General features: G+C 39.6%; 1 protein-coding gene across 2 annotated transcripts in view; it reads left to right on the top strand.

The window, feature by feature from the left end:
• Positions 1–21049, top strand: part of LOC105394932 (fibronectin type-III domain-containing protein 3a) — a 35301-nt gene that overhangs the window by 8872 nt on the left and 5380 nt on the right. Inside the window, exons 2-6 of one of the 2 annotated variants that reach the window (XM_038120845.2) lie at positions 11963–12192; positions 16946–17118; positions 19586–19781; positions 20299–20483; positions 20870–21024. In XM_038120845.2, the coding sequence (XP_037976773.2) occupies positions 12042–12192; positions 16946–17118; positions 19586–19781; positions 20299–20483; positions 20870–21024 (860 nt within the window). In that variant the 5' untranslated portion in view covers positions 11963–12041. Of the gene's footprint in view, positions 1–11962; positions 12193–16945; positions 17119–18740; positions 19251–19585; positions 19782–20298; positions 20484–20869; positions 21025–21049 lie in introns of those variants that run through there. The other variant, XM_038120846.2, reaches the window with a different exon arrangement.

Below are 21049 nucleotides of genomic sequence, written 5' to 3'. Positions count from 1 at the left end.
GTGTCTTTTGTTTACTCAACTCTATCCGCTGCTATTGTGATACCATATCGCATTAACTTTGTATCTATCATATTATTGTAACCTTTTATCTATGCGAGAATTTCTTGGAAGAATGCCGATAATGGATCCCTATATACTAAGCCACGTTCTTCTCATTTATGTTCCATACATGGACCATAATTATGAATCATACATCCTATGTTAGCAACAATTATTTATAGTTATTCCTTTGATTATTCAAAGTTAATCGTTCCTAAAGAAAGTAGATTTTATGTTTATATTATTTTTATTATGTAGGTATATATTTTATGTGAATTAAAAATACATTCGCTGGATAAGTAAATTAATTATTCAAATAAGAACTACTCGTTAAAAACGTTCATGTGTGGTTCAATCTTAAAAACACATTTTGTGCTTGCAATGCAACATAGGGCCCTATTGAGTCAGCTGCCGTCCGTCCTCGGCCGCGTAGACTGGCTCACAATTGAGGGGCCACGGCTATTCGAGATCTATGAAGCGCTTGAGATGGTATTGCGCAGAAATAATAATGGCACCTACCCTGCTTTTGAACTTCGTAGAGTATTCTGAATCGTGCGTAGTTTCAAAATAACTGGGTAGGCACTTCTGCATTTAGAATATGCTCTCATCGACTTCCCGCTACATTAACATAGGTTGGCATAGGAACCACGATTATTCGAATAACCCTAAATAATAATACCTATACACCTACACATAGCTTAAAAATAACTTTAGGCATATCTAGTGAAGTTATCTCTGTAGTCTGTCTGCGCTGCGCAGAATCAGTCACGTAGTTAAGCTCGTGGTATGCGAAAAAGCGGGTTATTAAAGGTTGACAGCGAAGGCCGTCAGTTCCGCGTGGTGTCGCAAGCGGCGGCGGCGGCGCTCGGGCCGCTCACCTCGCCGTCTGCGGGTCACGCGCGCCGTCGATTCCTTTCTAATACTTTCTATATCTTGCACATTCATTATACTTCTTACCTTTGCCTACGCTCTTCCTCCATTCTCACATTCCACTAAGTACTTATATAGAATTTCATCCAAGGTTCGCAGCCCTACTGAAACGAAAGACGTGCGCGAAGCGGATGCAGTCCCTCTGCGTATTGAGTGTGGCGGCGCGCGGTCCAGTTACTAGCGCTGCACTACGCATGCATTCTACATCAACATTCCATTCGAAACGCGTCATCGACGATTCAGTGTCCGAGTTTTACCAATACTGCCTCATACTTAACTACTGTGATCTTGCGAAATTTCTCCTTAACTATTTGAGTGGTACTTACCTATAGCATCTAAAAATGTAATGTACGCAGTTTTTTTAGGCAAGCTTATAGCAGAGCGAATTAAAACCCTCTCGTCGATTTTTGCATCTTGTCGTTCCAATAAAAATACAAGTTAGATCATATTCATCTGATTTATACTCGTACTAACATGAAATCAAAATCGAAGGTAGAAATTGAAAGTTGTCAGTGTTGCACAACGGTATTGTTTTCGATGTGGAGTCGAGCGGTGTATAATTCATCCTCAGTTCTCGGGCAATTTCAACCAGCTACAGACGGACACTTTAATTAAAGTCGATGACGATATAAATCCTATGGCACGTTGACGTCGGCTGGCAGTTAGAAAGTCTGCATGATGCAACAATGCACCGCCAGTCTCCACACTGCTCCGGATCGTGACTGATCTGTCTACTCTTACTCGTAGGTTTGTTCGAAAACGTCTTATTCAATTATTAGCACTCTATTAGTTTGCTATCTGTTTTTTTTTGCTTTTGTGGCGTAACATTTTCAGATAAAGATAAGATAAAAGATAAAAAGTCTTTATTCGGTGTCCAGCACCACACACCAAAAAATAATAATAACATAAGTACACAAAAAAATAGAACAAAAAAAAAACGAAATTAAAATTAAAAGTGAAACAAACAAAAGAACATTAAGAATATATAAATATATGTATAATGGTGTGAGTTGTCCAGCACCGAAAAGGCCCGCGCCTCAGCTTACACGGCTACAGATGAGGTGGCATCCACCCACCTGACGAAAATTCAAAATTCTTTTAATTATCTATCTAAGTCGGTCGGTTTTATTGTATATATAAGTTGCATTGGAGAGGTAAGTTAGTTTGTTTCGTTCGCCCCACTGATCCATTCATACGTAAACGCATTAGAGCTTCCGGGGTCAAGCCCTAGCAAATCAAACAGGTGGCGCCCAGCCGGGGACCTCCGCGCACATCGTAACACTTATACCTACATACATATTATTACGATAAGTCAATTTGGTGTGATACCTTGTTTTAATACTATAATATTTTTTATTTATTTAATAGTAATAGTTAATAACTCTCTGTAATGTAACAAATAAATATTTAAATAAAATAAATACTTACCTTCTATATTCCTGGAAAATAAAAGAACACATGATTTATCGAAATAACCATGATGGAAAGAAAATCAATAAAACCGGACGCTCGCTCGCTCTCACGTTGCTTGTATGAAACAAATGTACGCGTGCGTTGTATCAAGTCGCGAAAATTTAGACATTCTCAATTGAATCGAGTGCCTACTCGATGATGATTGTCGTCAGTAACGAATGGGGGTGTTGCCCCCGCGTGCCTCCAGCACTCTCCTCCAGTGGTGCCGAACTGCGAGCTTGTAGCCGTGAACTTGAGGTGGCATGTTGCGTGACGGTCGCCTTATTTATTCGAAAATAAGTGGTTTCCGCAGTCACGCCATGGTTCTTTTTGTAATTGAACTAATTTAATATTAGTTTTATTTCCGAACTTTCATCAGTAGGTTATAATGAGATCGTATTTTCACCTTTGAATTGTCACATTTATGGACGTATTTTGATTTTGCACTTATTATGGGTTTTATATGACACTCTTGCATCGTAATCATTATCCTATATTTAGGAAGGTCTAGCTGCTGTCGTGCTGAAATTGTCGTTTTACTTTCATTAGAGATTTAACGCATGTGCTTCGCTTATCTAACTACGCCCGTAGATAAACTTGTATGTCGCAATACCCACGCCTATCTCATTATTAATAAGTAGGTATTTAAAGTTTCCTAAATAATTTAATAGGTGGGTGTCACTAAGCTTGTAAACCATACTATACGTTAACTGAAAAGGTTCTGCTTTACAGTTGACCCGACAAATTTGCCATAGTAAAAAAAGCATATTTATGATTAACTAGTTATTTTAGTGTTGTTTATAAATCATAGTTAGGTACAATGAGGTAGTGACTAAGAAACAAGAACTGGTTTATTGACATTCAGGCGACTCGCGACTACCAAACGAATCTAAATTATGACCGTTGCGGACGTTGCGCCCAAATAAAGTAGGTAGTAGCATACCTTTTATTACCAAAAATTTACATAATGTATATATAGTGTCTATGTATGTACTTAGATACTTACTGATTCATTAACTCCCTCTTATTTAACCTAGCTATTTCATGAATAGGCCATTTCCTATATTTTTTTATTTCAAATGTGTACTTATCTTAATAAACTCGAAGCTGGATTTGTAAAAAAAAACGCGTGGACCAAAACCCTTTGATGTACTGATTGGGTCACATATTTTATTTTCCCATTTGGTTTGATTGTCTAATGGCACTACTGAAACTAATAAGAAATGCCAAAGTGCCAATAATACCATACCGTACCGTACCTACTGCAATTAAAGCTGAACATTTTTTTAGACTGTGGCAGCTGAGTTGCCGCATGTACGGCATCATACGTATAGGTACTTAATCTTATTACTCAGATTCATATTCATTATCCTAAAACGGCAAATGGCGCCTGTGGCTTTCCCACAGCGATTTCAATACCCGTATATATCTGATATACAAAAATGCACGTTGTTATTACAAATGGCGGCTCACTCTCGGTGCAGATAACAATCCCTGCGAGCTCGCGTGTCCAGCGCATTGTGCGGACCACAATACTCACAATTAGCAACCCTGCCGGGTTTCATATTCAGTTCAGGCGACAAATGCATTTACGTGATATTGCACATAGAACGTGTGGTGTGTCTACATCTAGTAGATGAAAGGAAAACATGCAGAAGAATAAATTAGTAACTATATTGTAGATGTAGATGCTTATTTTTATAAGTCAGTGTAAAAGTATAAGAAATATGTGAGTAAAAATAATGAGGACGTAGGGATCGCCATAATTCAGTATTTGTATTTCGTCTATTAGGCGTATGAAAACACCAAAATGCACTGTTAATAGAACCAACAGTAGGAATAGGAAATGCTTCAGCGTCCTAAATAAACGGCTGTAAACTAGTGTAGCAGAAGTCTCAATGAAGGCGATGTGCGTCACCAACACTGTTTGTACTATACACACCTACTACTGAACACACAGTCGCACATTCAGCTGCAACTTCAATCAACCCGCCATTCATTAGTTCAGCAAATGTGTGGCCTTTGTTAATTAATTTTCCGTCTGGACGCGGATTTATTTCTTTTATTGGTATAATTTACTGGGTCGATTACATACTTATATTCTGTTTGTTAATTAGGTATGAACAGCTTTTCCTGCATAAATGCAATCACACACAGTAACTAAGTAATCGTGGTAATTATAGCTAAGTAAATGTTTTTAATTAACATCATTTTATACTACTTAACATGATCCGATCCGATCGAAAGGACATTATCACACAAAAAATCGACCCTTGCGGCGACTGCTGAGTTTTCGGGTCTATGTTCCCGAGGGTACATACACCCGAGTCCGAGTTGTTCTATGCACGCGGCCATAGCAAAGGCGTTTTCTATACACATACGCGTCGCGGAAAGTACTATTATAAAAGCAACAGTCGGTGTATGTGTGTGTGATTTTAATAAGCGAACTATTATGACTTCATGGACCAATTTAGGGCTGTTTCTATATATGTTTAGTCCTTGTTCGCTCCTCTGAAAACCCTCTGCACAAATAATAAATTTATTTATAGCTACATTTCATATAAAGTATTCTTGGTTCGTAGCGACAGACACCCACACTTTTCTCAGAACAGCTTAACTTGAGTGGGTAGATGAGGTACCTATAGGTAGCTCTGAAAATTAGACTGTTATCTAGTTAATTATAGAAATAAACTAGCCTCCCTCATGTAGGACTACTTAAAAATTATTAGATAACTATACCTGAGTGGGTCTCTTTAGATCTTGAAATGAAAAGTAGTTTTTCGGTAGCTTTGTAGAAGGCTATCGATATTGACAATAAATAAGACTAATAAGAGCATAACTTTTAAATGGAATTTTAGGGGCACGGATGACACGGGTCCCGAATTCCATTAGGTGCAGGAGTGAATCATAAAATAAAGTGCATTCGAATTGGTTGTTCCATTTCGGACATAAGTACCTACCTACTTAAGTTACCAATTGAAACTTATAACAACCCTCTTTTTGGAGAAAATAAGTTTGCATTAAGAATTTTCCTACAACCACTTGTAGTCACTATTCGCTTACATTACACGAGTTACAAGTGTAAAGGCACAGAAGAGCGCAGGTGCAACTCCCACGCGAAAGTTACTGCTGTGACGTCAGCCCGCTGCCCGCCCCGCGTCCCCCGCAGCCTGCCCCGCGCTCCCCGCAGCCCGCCCCCGCACAGCCACCAGCGGAGTGCAGCAGCGAGCATGCACAGTCACAGACTCGTCGGCGGCGGCAAATTGCAGAAGCACCATTTTACACGCATCATTCAATCACCAGAGAAAGCCGACTCATTCCTACAATCCCCAATTACACTACACTGCAATCTAAACCAAAGCGTGTTTATCTCATCAACTTTAGTTTCAATTTTAATTAAACCGCACAATGTGGGTAGTCCCAGGACAGTCGTCGGTTGTTAGAACATTAGCGCCGACTGCCAGGGCTGATTTAAGCCATTAGTGTAAGTGAGTTGACTCTAAGGACAATCAACAGTGGCAAATACTGTGACGTTCAGGGAGTATCCTACAAAAACCCCTTTAGGTCACATTGAAAAAGAGGATATGGCTAACAAAAACTTTGCTAGTGGGGATTTGATAGTCATACGGTGAACTATGCGTCCTGTCCAGTCTAGATCGAGTCTCGTGTTGTCGTTTCAAACAATGGACTATTTCTGGTTGTTGAATTTGAAATTGCTTACGACTAGTTAAGTAATATTTTTGGTTGCATCATCTATCCCACCTTAAAAAGTGACTTAGAAAATTTACACATAGAAGAATCTATTCCATGTTTTTACGGATACTTAATACTGTTTCTATACATATTGGTTTTCTGCCCCGAGGGGGGCGTAGGTGGCGCTATCGCGGCGGCGGAAGAGGCTCCGTATCCTGCAGATAAGCGCTCAGCCAACCATCTGACACTGAGGTTCAATCTCATCGGTCCGCTATCTTTTTTTGGCAATGGCGACTGAAATTAATATAGGACTCCATTATTAGCTAATCAGGAAGAGGCGCCTACTGGGTGCAAAGTAAGTGGCGGGTTTGTGAACCCATCGGAGATTAGCACTTCCGGAATGTGATAATTTATCAGCTCGGTTCTACATTGCTTTGCCAAACAATACGATGGAAATCATTTAATTCATTCATTTTGATTGAATTTAATGCCAACCTGCTTACCTACTTATCGCAAAAACAAAAAATGTAACGTATTTTCGTACGTAAATGCACATAAAGCATTTTTACGCGCAACTATGTATACCATGCATTTATTTATGTGATTGCGTTGCGTGTGCGCATTCTGTACATAATGTATGCGACATAGTTCGTGCTCCATTTACGTTATCACTGCGGTAAAATTATATTCGTTATTTACGAGCTGTTACAGATTCCACACAGATTATGGATAATGTGCTCTGTGGCGACTATGACACGTATCTACGGTTTACACTTGTTTGTAGAGTGAGCGGGGAATCCCGTTCCATAACAATTTATCTTAATTTCCGGTGTGTTCAAAATGATAACATTTTGATTCTAAACCAGCCGTGTACCTAGATAGCTGAGTAGGTAGTATTATTTACAACATTACTAGGTACTTATAGTAACTATCAGTAGAGTTATCCGGAAAAAACGCAGCACATTCTATTCGATAGTCTATTCGAAAGTGCTGTCAACCTGTCAACAATAAAATGGCGGTGTATTGCGGTGTACAGATTTGCGAAAGTTTGACAGCTATCATTCCATAGGTCATTGTCAGAATAATATTATGTACTCTGTGGTCATTCTTTTCGAAACTCATTCGAAAGGTAAAAAGTGTTCGAAAGTGCTGTCAAGTTGACAATAGTCGCACTCGCATTCGATTCTATTCGTTAGCTCGAATTTTCATGATACGGGTACTGAGAACAATTTGGCAACGAGTTGTCTCGTTAGGTCATTGCTCTGCAGTTGGCACTCGGCACGCTTGACCCGCCCCTACTATCGCCATGTGACACTCTTATCTACTATTGTTTTTTTACATTACATTAGGTATAATCTTAAACAAACAAGATATTGCTTCAATACCTAACATGACCACGCTTAGTTTTCGACCGGCCTGACCGGGGTTATCAACTTTGCTGATTGCGAAAGTTACTAAGTACAATCCTAATGTTAACATAAAATACTTACCTAAGTCGGTATACGTATTTAACGTTTCGGAGAATTTCTGCTTATGACACTTTTTAAATTGAAGCACTTTATCAAAGCGGAGCTTGTGTTCAGGCAACATTCAAGTGAACAAGAGACATCTATATTTAGAGCTTTGAAAGGAAACTGTAAAGGTTTCACGTACCTAACGGCGTACACCTAGTTACGAGTACTTTTATGAAGTTTCCTTTGAGCATTTTCTTTCAAACGCGGATTTTGAAATTGATTGCAGCTTAGCTGTGATAGTTTCCCTGCACATGGCTGCATTCACAAGATCACTGGAGCGTGCACATTGGTTCTTAAACTTCCAAGGCTGGTTGCTGCTCCATATTATGGCTTGGGTATGGTTAACCTGTGTCTCAGTGAAGCTTTCGTGTCCCTCATTCCTGAGCGTGCGTGCGGGGCGCGGCCGCTGCACTCGTCTGAACTTATCTCTGTCCCACTGACCCTGCAATCAGCGTGACACATGTAGGTACCTAGCACACATCCGTTCATTCACTACTTACTCACCAAGTCACCACAATCTTAACAGTATTTTAAACTTCTTAGATAATAGAGGTAATTGTACACTATCTTCTGAAAATGCTAATGCTTGCAAGGTTTCCCCATTGACTTATACATTACATAACTTTGAAATCATTGGGTTTTCGTAGTATATAAGTTTTAGCAGAGCTACAATGTAGGCATCATTTCTCATTATTCATTGTACATGGATAAGTGAAATCGTAAAGAATCAATCCAATGCTGCTCACATTGGCCCAGATCCAGGAATAGGCCATTCAGAGTTCAAGTGTACACCGCTTCCGGCGCACTACTCCTGTAAGAGCTTTATACTCAGTTAATGTACCTAGTTTCAGCAGTCGAGGTTACAGGCGTAAATATATTATTATGATAGGTACCTACTATAACTATACATGGAAGAGTAGACACCAGATCACGGCGCGGCGTGTTACACTGTGACGCAATATCCGTGTATTTTGTTAGCTACGGACGAGATAAAATTAAAATAGGACGCATAACACATTACCTACTCAGGATCTTCTGAACCAGGAGTATCCTCTAGGTACCTAGGTAACTAACTATGTTTAATCCAAGTTTAATCTAATGTATGAAAGCACGGATATTACAGAGTGGAAATTATAGATGAGCAGCATGAACTTTATAACCGTTGCAGCTAGAGGTAAAATTAACTTTTACTTAGGTACTTACCTACTTTTTCGGAGACTATGAATATTTTTCCGAATAATCATTCAAAAGAGAATAATCTTTCTTTTCCACCCTGTATTCTTTAATAATGCAGGCTTATGAAGGTAGTACATAAAAGTAGTACCTACTACTACCTACTTACTTAGTTCCTTATGAAGCCGACTCTGCCTTCATCTAAAGACTGCTAAAATGAAATGATAAATAAGTACCTTCCTGCCCATAAGTATTTATCTTTGTTTTACTGCAAATTAAGCACCGTCAATTTAATCGACCATCCGTTCTTTCAGTCTCATGCCCACTCCCCTAAGTTTTCCTAAAGCATGAAAAAGTGGGCACATTTCATCTGAAATCAAAATTGACATTGTTTCTGTACGCGCGTGGGCGCCCTCCGCCGCCGCCCGCCCACAGCTCCCGCCCGCCGCCGCCGCCCAGACGGAGCCTGCTTGCTCCCATTCGGATTAAATCTCTCTATAGTTACTTATTATCATGTTCTAATTATAACCCTCAACGTTATGTCAATAGAAAATTTATTATATTCCATCTTTATTCTCCATTTTTAGAAAGTTAATCAATACCTTATTATATTTGGTTCGTGTTACTTTATTGTGAATAGTAGGTATTATAAGCATGCGTTTACCTATTAGATTATTTCATAAGAATGCTGGTTTTTTGCAAGATCAGTATTCTCGGAACAGCAACTTGCACATTCATATAATTTGCCTCGACGGGATTTCCCCACCAACTGCTAACCGCAGCGGTTGCCGTAGGCATCTCTAAATAAAACCAAACGATAAGCAAAACGTGGCCTGTCACTACTTTTGTTACATTCGAGTAGGTACAAACTAATAAGTAAACCACGTTTAAATTTTCATGAACATTTCCTTATCTGAGTGCGAGTTTTCTTTTTTAATTACTGTTACAGTACGTAGGTGTATGAATTGTTCGTATCGCATGGAATGGGCGATTGACGCGTGTGCGCGCGGCCACGCGTCATCAGCAGATATCGCTTTGTTTCAATTATCCTCCGGCGATCGATACCGAGATCATAAAGGACGCAGCGTGTCGGCCGCGGTGACGCCAGTGGCTCAGATCAGCCGTTGCTAAGTCGCCTCACGATCTCTACTGGCGGAAAAGTTAATGCGAATACGATTCCTACGTTGCCGTTGGAAGGTTTTGTGGTCGATTTGATGTGATCCCTCGGTTGTCTGATATGGTAAACATAATACAATTTCTCATGGAGCCTTCCGAGAACAACCGCAGACGTATGGATGTGCTCTTATCCAGTGTTTATTGGCATGGTCGTGTTCCAGACACTAATTAAATCGTCTGTCATAGACGTACAAGGCCCATGATGATTGGCACGGTAAATTTGATGATACTGTGTGAATGAGAAGTGAGACGTGGAGTAGTCCGTGACCCGACTCCCGCGCCGCCGCCGCCGCCGGTCATCCGCGCCCTATTTACATAACAACTAGGTATTAACAACGGACATCGGAGCCCGAGCCGCGTCCACGTTTATTCAATTGAGCATGATCGACTTCGAGCGACGAATGAGTGATCGTCTCGGCTCCGCTGCGCCTCCAATAAGTGATTCTGGAAACAAAGCGGTGTCAACATTACTTATTTGACTTTGATCTTCCAAGAAATCTTAATCCCATGCCTATAATATAGTTAGGTAGATACTACGCCTCTTGGTAGGTTTCTATGTATATGTGGTAACTATACCTAAGTACTTACATAGGTAGTTTAGGGAAATCCCCTTATTACACAGCTTGGGTAATCAATTGATAACTTACTACTTAGTTAATATAAAATAGCAAACAAGTGTTTAATGTGAGCATAGTATTATATGAGTACCTAAGTACGTAATGAGTTGGCTCGGTGGCGGCGCTGACTATAAATTATCAAAAGAGTTTGCAACGATGCAAGTTGATGCACCCTCCAGCCTGCCTGCATACTACACCAGGAATTAACAAACTTACTTCATTCTTTCATTAATCATATAAAGTGCATTTTTTTTCTCTGGGCTGAGTCGGGTAGGTATTGGTTAACAATCATGGTAAGTAATCGAATTAATTGCTATGCTATGTAGGTACATAAGTCATACGGATTCCGCAAGCAATCACTTACTATTGTTTAGATAAGGAAAGCAAGCAACAACAACCAGAGATGTATGCTCAAAGGGATATCTTACTAACTCTTCGCAGTTAAGTAAGTAGGTACATAAATTGATGTTTTTAATAACTGAGTGATCTGGGTAGTAGGTATCTTCTATCTTATTAGTTAAGTAGTAATAAGCACTTAATTCTGTTTAGCAACATGCTGCCTAGCCGAGGAAATACGACTCGGCACGTGTAAATCCAAAAAGAGGTCGAGATGTTTACAGAAAGGTTGAAGATTAATTAATTTGGATAGACAACGTTTAATTTTTAAAATATTAAGTAATTTTAATGGAAGTAAGGAAAAACCTTTTATTACGTGAATAGCAAAAATAATACATAATAAACAAAAACATCATCAGCCACCCATTACACATGTATCATGTCATCATGTACCTATTGGGTAGTTATACTTAAATGATAATGATAGCTAGATCTTGGTGAAAAGGTGGTGGTGGGTCCTTGGTAGGCCAAATAGGAATTACTCGGCAAGTCGTGAGCGTTTTCGCAACGACTAGACATGAGGTGCTCCTTGGAAATCTCAGTTGACACAGATAGCGCGCGCATCCACGCACGGCTCGTGAGGCGCCGCCACAGCTCCCATTAACAAGGCAAATGCGCTCATGACGCGAGGATGCCTCGGTAAACGCCGAGGGAATGTCGCAACCAATTCGAATTGCACCAGTGAACTGCCAAAACTGTAGCCTATTAGTTTTTTACCTCCGCTCACCTCTTGGTCATCAGCTTTCCCATGCGGATTCCAGAATTTCCAGAGTCAGACTTTGGGCGGTCCGGGAGGGACTCTATAAATCGGCAAACGAATGAACGCAATCGGTACGGTTACTGCAACGGGATAGAGTCGTGGTTAGCGCTGCAGTTTAGTTTTGCATTAACCGTAACCATTTCTGTAGTCACCCCCTTTCTGTACAGATGGCTAAATAATCCCCAACTATAACCTAGTTTCTGTTGTTGCAGGACGAGAGCGTGGAGCGCTGCGCGGGGCGCGGGGCGGGCGCGGGGCGCGGGGCGCGATGCGCTGCTAGACGCGCCCAGCATGGTGGGCGTCGGCGTGGCGGAGGGCGGCGGGGAGCCCTACTACGGCGAGTACTACCCGCCCGAGCAGTACTTCGTGCCGCAGGAGATGTGCCCGCACCCGCACCAGCACCCGCAGCATGCGCATATGTGCACCGTGCACACTGACTACGGTGCGTGTCTCTACTTGTTGCTTCTCTTTTCTACTTAATTATACAAAACCTACGTGTGCAGCATGTTATAGGTTAGATACCTATATATAACATGCTGCCGAAAATTAAATCAGAATGACAATTTTCCGGCTTGGATAAACAACATGCTGTACTGTAACAGTGTACGTACATAGGTTTAGGCTTAGTATACCTTTAAGCTATAAGTACTCTTTTTACAGCAACCTGTATTTATTTAAATAAAATAAAAATAAAAAATAAAAATAGTTTTATTGTTCAAGTAAAGGTACATATTGATTCAACATTATAGAAGTTACAGTATTACTATTACCCTTATGTACTAAGATATGGAAAACTTCCAATACCTGTACTAGATATAATCTGTATTACAGGTATCAGTGCCCTCCTTGGAATTGTTCTAATATAGGTAGGATGTAGTCGTTTTTTACATGTTTATGTACTTAATTTGTTTTTAAAGTTAGGTTATATTTTAGGTAGGTACCTTTAAAATTACATAAAAATGAAAAGAAAATAAAAAAATTATAATAATTTAGCATGCTTTGTTGTGTATATGTGTAAATGACTGTGTACCTATGTGTGTTAATGTATGAGTGTAAGTGTATATGTGTGAATGTGTAAATGGGTTTTGTTAGTATATATTTCATATATTTAATCAATGTATGAATAATAACCGGGTTCCGCTCATCTGGCATAATCTTTATTGACCAAAACTCATTTCGCATAACTCGTATGGTCTAAACTTTTTTGGCCGAACCATCACTTTGCCAAGACTTATGTGGCATAAGGCTCGTTTCGTCTAAAACTCTTTAGGAACGATCTTTAAACACCTAAGTTTCGTTTGCTCAAATTTATGTTCGTCTATACCTATGTATAATCTTGTTTCTCCTAATGTTATCTTAATAAATAATATATTAAGTATGTAGTAAATGTACAAATTGTGGTATTTTTCTCCTACATCCCGAAAATCACGATATTGTATGATCAAAAAATCGAAAGTTAACGACCAGTATAATTATTACAAATCCCATGAGATCGAAACCTATAAATAGGTGCGACGACGAGCAAAGCGAGGAGGAGCGTGTTAGGTGCACATGTTCATCAAAACCAAAGCGGAGCGCAGCGAAGCGGAGCGGAGCGTTTTCCAAACAGCGGAAACAATACAAGGCACCAGTTTGCGCTATGTAGGGAGACGCTCCGTCAAAGTTAAAGCCAAACGAATATTATTACTTTGTATAAACCTATGCCATAGCATTATTAGGCTATTCAAGATTTGGCCATACCATTATTAGGCTAAACAATGTTATGCGAAATAACTTTTTACTAAACGAGATTTATGCCATACGATTTTAGGCGTAACGAGACTTTGACCAAACGTTACTATGCAATACGAGATTAGGTAAAAAAAACTTATGCCAAAAAAGGTAGAACCATAATAACCGCAATATTGACAAGAACCGTAGTCCGTAGGTCCTACCTAACTCGATTCTGAAAGCACAAATTCTAATTTTAGTGCTGCCAAAACATTATTATTTTTTGTTTAAATTTCAACTCTGTCTGAGATTTCATATCCAATGTTATTTATGTTTCTTTAGAATCGACATAACTTTTAAAATTATTTGATTTATTTACTTATACTCAATATCCATGAATAAAACATTTAACTAGAATTTTATTTAAGTCACCTGTACAAATATATGCGGGTTCCCAAATATGTTGAACTACCCGCATATGTTGCTGAGCAACAGTAGAAATCTAGTCCATCAGGGTTTTTTTAGTTTAATTAACGTGTTCTGCCTGCTTATTCTGCTTATACTTGCTTAGGGTAAGTCGTATTGATAAGAATTGTGAACTGCTTCTACCTCAGTTACTACATACAGTATACCTACATAATATTGTCTGAACATCAAGCTTTATAGGAAAGTGACAAAGTTATAAGTCCTACTTTTTATTTTTGTCCTAAGTATAGTATGGTTACCTTTATAGGTAGGTACTTTTAAACCTACATTGGACCACGCAAAATCGGGTGTACTCATACCTTCTCCAAGAGAAAACTGAAAAGTGTTCCAGAAATATGCCACACGGTCAACATTGAAAAACGAAAGTTCCAAAGTAACCGAAGTAAAAAAGTTTCATGAAAAATAAAATACACAAGCGAAAAGTTTTCAAACTTTTACTCGAGTTTATTAAATACTTACTAGGCTATATTAAAGTAGAATAACGTCTCGTCTGGCCTATAGGTAGGTAATTTGTAGGCTTGTACGAGTAGGTAAGTACGTAGGTACTTTCATATATTCTATTCTATTCTCTGTGGGGGTGTAAATACCTGCACCTGGCTCTCTCGAATGGAACCTTTGTGCATATCCCCAAGGTCTAAACTGCCTTCCTAAGCTTGGACCATTTCCCACCACGCCGGTCCACTGCGGGTTGGTGGGTTCATGGGTTCACATATCTAGATGTGCTAAACCTTAATATGCAGGTTTCCTCACGATGTTTTCCTTCACCGTAAGAGCGATGGTATACATTGTACTTTAATTCAGAAAAGAACTCATTGGTAGTTGGTACATGTCAGCGCCGGGATTCGAACCCGCATCTCTGGCGTGAGAAGCGGGCGCTTACCCGACTGAGCTACCAACCGCTCTGTACTTTCATATATGAATCTCACGCTTTATTATCATAGTCATCGTGTTTTACTGCAGCCATAAAACAATAGCCACGCACTGCCACTAACTCACTGAAACATTTGTAAAATGCTATGTTTATTGGATGATTTATTGTCATTTATATCCACTTGTTGCACACAAGTAATCGTTAACCCATTTCTTCTGTTTGTACCTAGGTATACATATACACTATGTAGGTACCTAGCAAAGTAACTAGAAAACGGACTAGGTAGAATACAATATCACGGTAGTACTTACCTAATGTGTAATGTGTATCTAGTAGTCACTACACCCTAGTGTGCAAAGCCAATGCTACCTAACAGGGTCAGGTTTTTTTTGCCTCAGACTGTACCTAATTTTGAATAGATGGCTCAGGAGAGTCAGGATTTTCTTGACTTTATTCTTCCCCAAAGACAAAAAGAGTCCCCTTTTCGAACATCAGAAAATTTTATATTTAAACGGTAGCATTTGACTTTAGATGTAGGGGAGTAGTTATATAAAGTGTGTGTAAATAAATAAATAAATATAGTAGGTACAGTAGGTAGACATATCATTCTTTATCTGGATTATTTTAAATGAACTACTATGAGCACTGGTGTCTGCTATATCAATGCTAGGTAGGTACGTGCAGTAGCTAGTGGCAGAAATAATTCAAGACATGCAGGTTTGAGGGTTCCACTCGAGCGGCCGCGGTCATGGTCACGCACAGGAGCTCGTCCGGGAATAGAAAGTTATGCCTCCTAGGTAACCTATCCTACCTAGGTCCACAGGTCCCGGATGAATTCAATAAACTTAATTTTGAAGTTGTATAAGGTTCAATATCTAAGAAAGTTTATAAATACCTAATTACCTGACTAACTCACGTTTAGTACTTATAACTTAGGTAGGTAAATAAATAAATATGTGGGGACATCTCACACACGGCCATCCGACCCCAAGCTAGGCAGAACCTGTGTTATGGGTGTCGGACAGCTGATATATCTACACAAATACATAGATAGATAGATACTAAATATAAATATCGACACCCAAGACCCGAGTACAAATATCTGTCTTTGAACAAATATCTGCCCCAGCCGGGAATCGAACCCGGGACCTTCGGCTCAGTAGTCAGGGTCACTAACCACTACGCCATTCGGTCGTCTAGGTATTTTATCAAAAACTTTTAATAAAATACTGGCAGTATTTTATGCAGTGTGTAACGTGTGATTCCAAACATAGGCATTTCTGTTAGGAACTCTACAAACAGACCAAAACAAACAAACAAAAAATGCATGGTCGCACAAAGAGAGCATTATACTGCGAGTCGGTTAGTTCTACGAATTGACCGAGGCACGTCCATTGATACCGCGGGAGTGAGAAGCGGAACGGATGACGCTCCATGTCCAAATAAAGCAAAAACCCCCCGCCCGTGACGCGAGCAGGCAACTTGTCCCCAGACCAATCTATTGTGCAAGGCCGCAGCGCAACACCAATCCAATTAAAATATGATAACTTTGCTCATTATTTCCCAGGCTTTTGATTTAATAAAGGTTCCGCTTGTTGGTGTAACTAGGCGATGGAGGGTGTTGTTGTTGCACGTCAGTGGGGAGGGGGGTTATGATTGCTTCGCCGCCTTCGCTGCACCGCCTCATGTGAACTTCTCCCTGAAAATTATCAGGTTCTATCCAAGTTCTATGTAATAAAATAAACATGCTGAGTTATATTGAATCGGTGATATCATACGCAGTAATCGCAAGTATATCGACCCAGACGTTTATTTATTTTGCTAATAACGGTTCCTAGAATACGAAGGACTCGTTTCTGACAAAGACCATTTTTAGACCGTTATTGTTAGTAACTTCTTATTCGAAATAAGGAAGGTACTTAATAAATATTTCGTACCTATCTAAATTGGATATTCAATCTTGTTTAGTACAATAAAACTATCCACACAAAGACCCACCCCGCTTTCACTCCAATCATAGAACGTAGGTACTTATTGAATTATTATTTTATTAACGATGCCGCCCATGATGCAGCCGACCCACCCCGCTTCCATACCAATTTCTAACCACCTCTCTCCCACATTCCAGGCGGCATGCCAGTCGTCACCTCCGGCACGATGATGCCGCCGATGATGCAGCCCGTGTTGGACGACATGCGGCACTACATCGTGCACCACCCCCCGCACCAGATGCACCACCCGCCGCCGCACCAGCTGCCGCATCACCAGCAGATGCCGCCGCAGCACCAGCCGCACCACTATGTGAGTGCTTCTGCCTTCTTCTTTCTTCTATCTATCTATATAAATTAAATAAAATAATTGATGTTCGTGCTTAAAATTCGAGAACGGCTGAACCGATCAAGCTTTTGCTTGGTCTTGAAATATTCGTGAAAGTCCAGGGTAGGTTTAAAAGGTAAGAAGTTAATAAGCGGTATGAAGTGCCGCCGGGCCAGCTAGTTATAGGTACTATTTACACTACTTATACTAATATGCCGTAGGAATATTATTAAAACTTTAACCATTTAGTTATACATAAATAGTTAATTAGGCTGGATTTGTATTTTTATAGATAAGTAGTAAGTACTTATACTAAGGTTAAAAGTTTAGGTGCCACAAAATATTTTAACCAAAGTAGGTATACTTACTTGTTACCAGTATAGTAGTTACCTACAATAGCAATAATAATTTCCCACATTTTCAAACAGTGAGTCAGTGGGTGATTAATTGCGAAGTTCAAGCTATCCTTTAGTTAAAATGTTATGTGAGTATACTAGCTTACATAATACTAATACTTACATGTACGTAGGTATGTAGTTATATTATAAATTACTATACATATAAGTAAATCATAACTTCCGTTTGAAAGCTTTTTTTTCAAAACTCCAACGCAATCACCCTTGTTGACCCTCGTCATGATTTTGGATTTATGGATGCATAAAAATGATGAAAATCCTACAATACTAGTATAAGTACCTAAAGATATCTAGGAAGCATTATAGTTAGTGTTAGTTTTATTATTAGTCACATGTAGTTTTATGGAGGGTAGGTAGGTAGGTAGTTTTGTATTGTCTGCCGGTCAACCTATGATGACTTTACGCGGAATCGGACAAACAAGTACGACATGTGCATCACGAACTACAAAATACTTATATCTTATGCCATGGATACTAATAAAACCTACCTGTTACGTAAACACTAATAAAATAAGAAAGGCCTAATGTAGGCTGACAAACTAGGTTGTTAACATCTACCAGCTAGCAGCCAGAAGATAGCACTTACTATAAAAACTATGCATAAAATATAAGGCCGTCCTATAGAGCTTTGCCTGTGTCTGCAGTTCACTGTCCTGTCAAGGTCGTTTTCTGCTGACGGTACTTTGCTTGTCGGCGACTAAAGACTAGACTAAACTTATGAGTTCATTCACTTTGTACGACTGTACGTGCCTACACAATTTAATTCAACGCCTTGTATACCTAGGTAGGTGGCTAAAAGGGGTTTACTATAGCAATAGCATGGTATTAGCTATAGTAAACCCAGGATAAGTCTGCATTTTTATTAAGATTTAAACTGGTCACACTGAAAAATACAAAAGAGTAATGACGTCGTATCAAAAATATTATAGGTACTCCGTCCAAATCAGATTAGCAGTGAGAGAGCCGCGCCACCACTGAAGTCTTTCGCCAAAATAGGGAACAAATCTATCCCTATCGAAAATCCCTCTATCCCAATCTATGTCTGCAGCGGTATTTACCTGGCTCCTTATTCTACGGAGCAAAAACGTTTTTGTTTTTTTACTGACAGCTGTCACTTTTAACTAGCGCATTCTGTTCTGTCAGTGTCAGATCAGTTTTCTGTTTGTTCGCGATTCGCGTCTGTTTGTTTATTTTGTGTTCAAAATAAAACGCGCAAGTTGTTCTTAAAAGGCAGTAATCTTAATAAAACCAAACTGGACTCACAGGTTTTATAAATCCTGTTTACGATTTTTCGGAGCGATTCAATATTTTGCCACAAATCCGATGAATCGACCTATCGCCATCTGTATAAACATTTTCGTTGTTGATTTATCGTTTCAGTGAATTTCATGCACATGTACCCACAACAATACTGTAAAATAATCCGTCCCATTCTGTTTGTATCACTCTGTAGTACTGAACAAACGTATTTGTTGATAATCTGAATTTTGTTGGGTTTTATCGGTTCGAGAAGTAATAGCTTACCTACAACCTTAGCGTTATCATCGCGTTGGCGGTACGTGGCTGGCCGAGGCCGTGACGCGACGCGCTGCGTGTAACTTGCTTTGATAATATTCTAAAGAAAATAAAATAAATATCTCCCAAGTAATGGGTACCCCAAAAGAAAAGGGAGATGCTCCCAGTGATAAAGAAAAAGTGCAGGTTGGTACTGTTAAAAAAACTGTTCTTATCTAAATTACATTATCAAACTATTGAATTTTCTTAACTTATTTAAGTATTTTTACATTTTTATTGTTTCTGTATCCATTGATAAATGCTTATCTTGCTTATTTGTTATCTTGAATGTTTGAGTTTGCACAAATTTTAATAATAGTAAACAGAAATTGATGTGGCTTACATTTTAAATTGTTATATTCACATGTTCCTCAAAGACAGAGGCATATAAAATTTTGATCCTATTAAAAAGTTAACCAATCATTATCCTGTATAATGAAGACAAACAAGTACTCAATGTCAGTGATGTTGTCTCATTCCAGGGTCCTGCCAACGGTGCTGGTGGGCCGCAGCACTTCTACCCGGCCGGGTACCAGCCGCACTACCACATCCCACCGCACCCGATGCAACACTACCCACCTCCGCCCGTCTACCAGAAGGACGAGAGAGCCCAACGACAGCACACCAAGCTGAAGCAGAAGCTAGAGCGCAAACATAACAATAGAACTAATGGAATTGGTAAGTTTTCTTCTTAATTGTAACTCCTGAGAGTTACGTATCGACTGAAAGAATATTTTCATAGAGATTGATGATAACATTGTAGTTGTAATAAGAATCTGCTTTGCTGAATGTGCATAATGTATTTAATTTTGAATAACTCATTGTGCTGGCTGAGATATATTTATGTTTATGTATCTACAATAAGTTTTCATGATCTATAATTCTATAATGTATCTAGCATCTTGTGAATATGATAGATAGGTCTTACATTATTATTTGCTTTAATCAGTGTCTTTCTTTTATTTCACACCATGTGTTACCATGACTAAGTTATAAAACAGATTTTCATCACCTCTATCTTACTTTTAATGTTTCTCATCACAATTTTCTAAATTAGGTGAGCATCTATTTCATAATTTTTTCATTAAACCCAATTCTTATATATTTATAAATCTAGGGCATGACCCTACACTCCTTAATAGAACTATCGCATTCCACTAATCCATCGCCTAAAACACCCTCCTCCTCTCCACAGAAGCAAACTCTGGCGCAAGCACCCCATCGCTCTCTCCGCGCAAGGAGCTGAACGGGCGCGGCGGCGCGTCCTCGGGCGCGTGGTCCGAGGGCGAGGGCTCGTCCGCCGGCGCCTCCATGCAGAGTGATGAGGACTGCGACACCCAGGCCTTCCTCGACCAGCTGTCCGCTAAGCGCACTCCGCAGGTAATTCGAATGGGGTCAAATATCCTACCTATAGGACCACAACCATTTATTACCCTGTCACCAAAGGCAATATCTTACAGATAAAACACCATCAGTGGCGTTCATTCCAACACACAACTATAAATTTATCAACACACTACTTACTCAATCTGTCCTGTAGTAATATATCATTAATGGTAGGATTAATAACAGCACATTTATTGCGTGAATAAACAATTATATACCATAGGTAACTCAACTAGTCGCGGGAACAGCCAGATGTCGCAGAATCAAACTATAATAATAACGAAACATCTGAATAAACAAAAATCACAATACTCATATAATTATGTTCTGCAATATGCGTACATACGAGTATATTTATCAAAATATCCATGTTTCCATAGGTGTCCGAGGTGACATCAACAAGTGCGCTGGTGCAGTGGAACTCTCCGCTGCCGGAGGGCGTCCCGCCGCCGCCGCACGACCTCACGTACGACCTGCTGCTGGGCGACCGCGGCCGCTACAAGGCCATCTACAGCGGACCCAAGCTCTCCTGTCGGTTAGTATCACCTATTTTGTTCTAT

Source organism: Plutella xylostella, chromosome 4, assembly GCF_932276165.1.
Source record: "Plutella xylostella chromosome 4, ilPluXylo3.1, whole genome shotgun sequence".
Classification (NCBI taxonomy): domain Eukaryota; kingdom Metazoa; phylum Arthropoda; class Insecta; order Lepidoptera; family Plutellidae; genus Plutella; species Plutella xylostella.
Note: the sequence above shows the minus strand (reverse complement) of the source record. Positions and strands in the feature narration are given on the sequence as shown.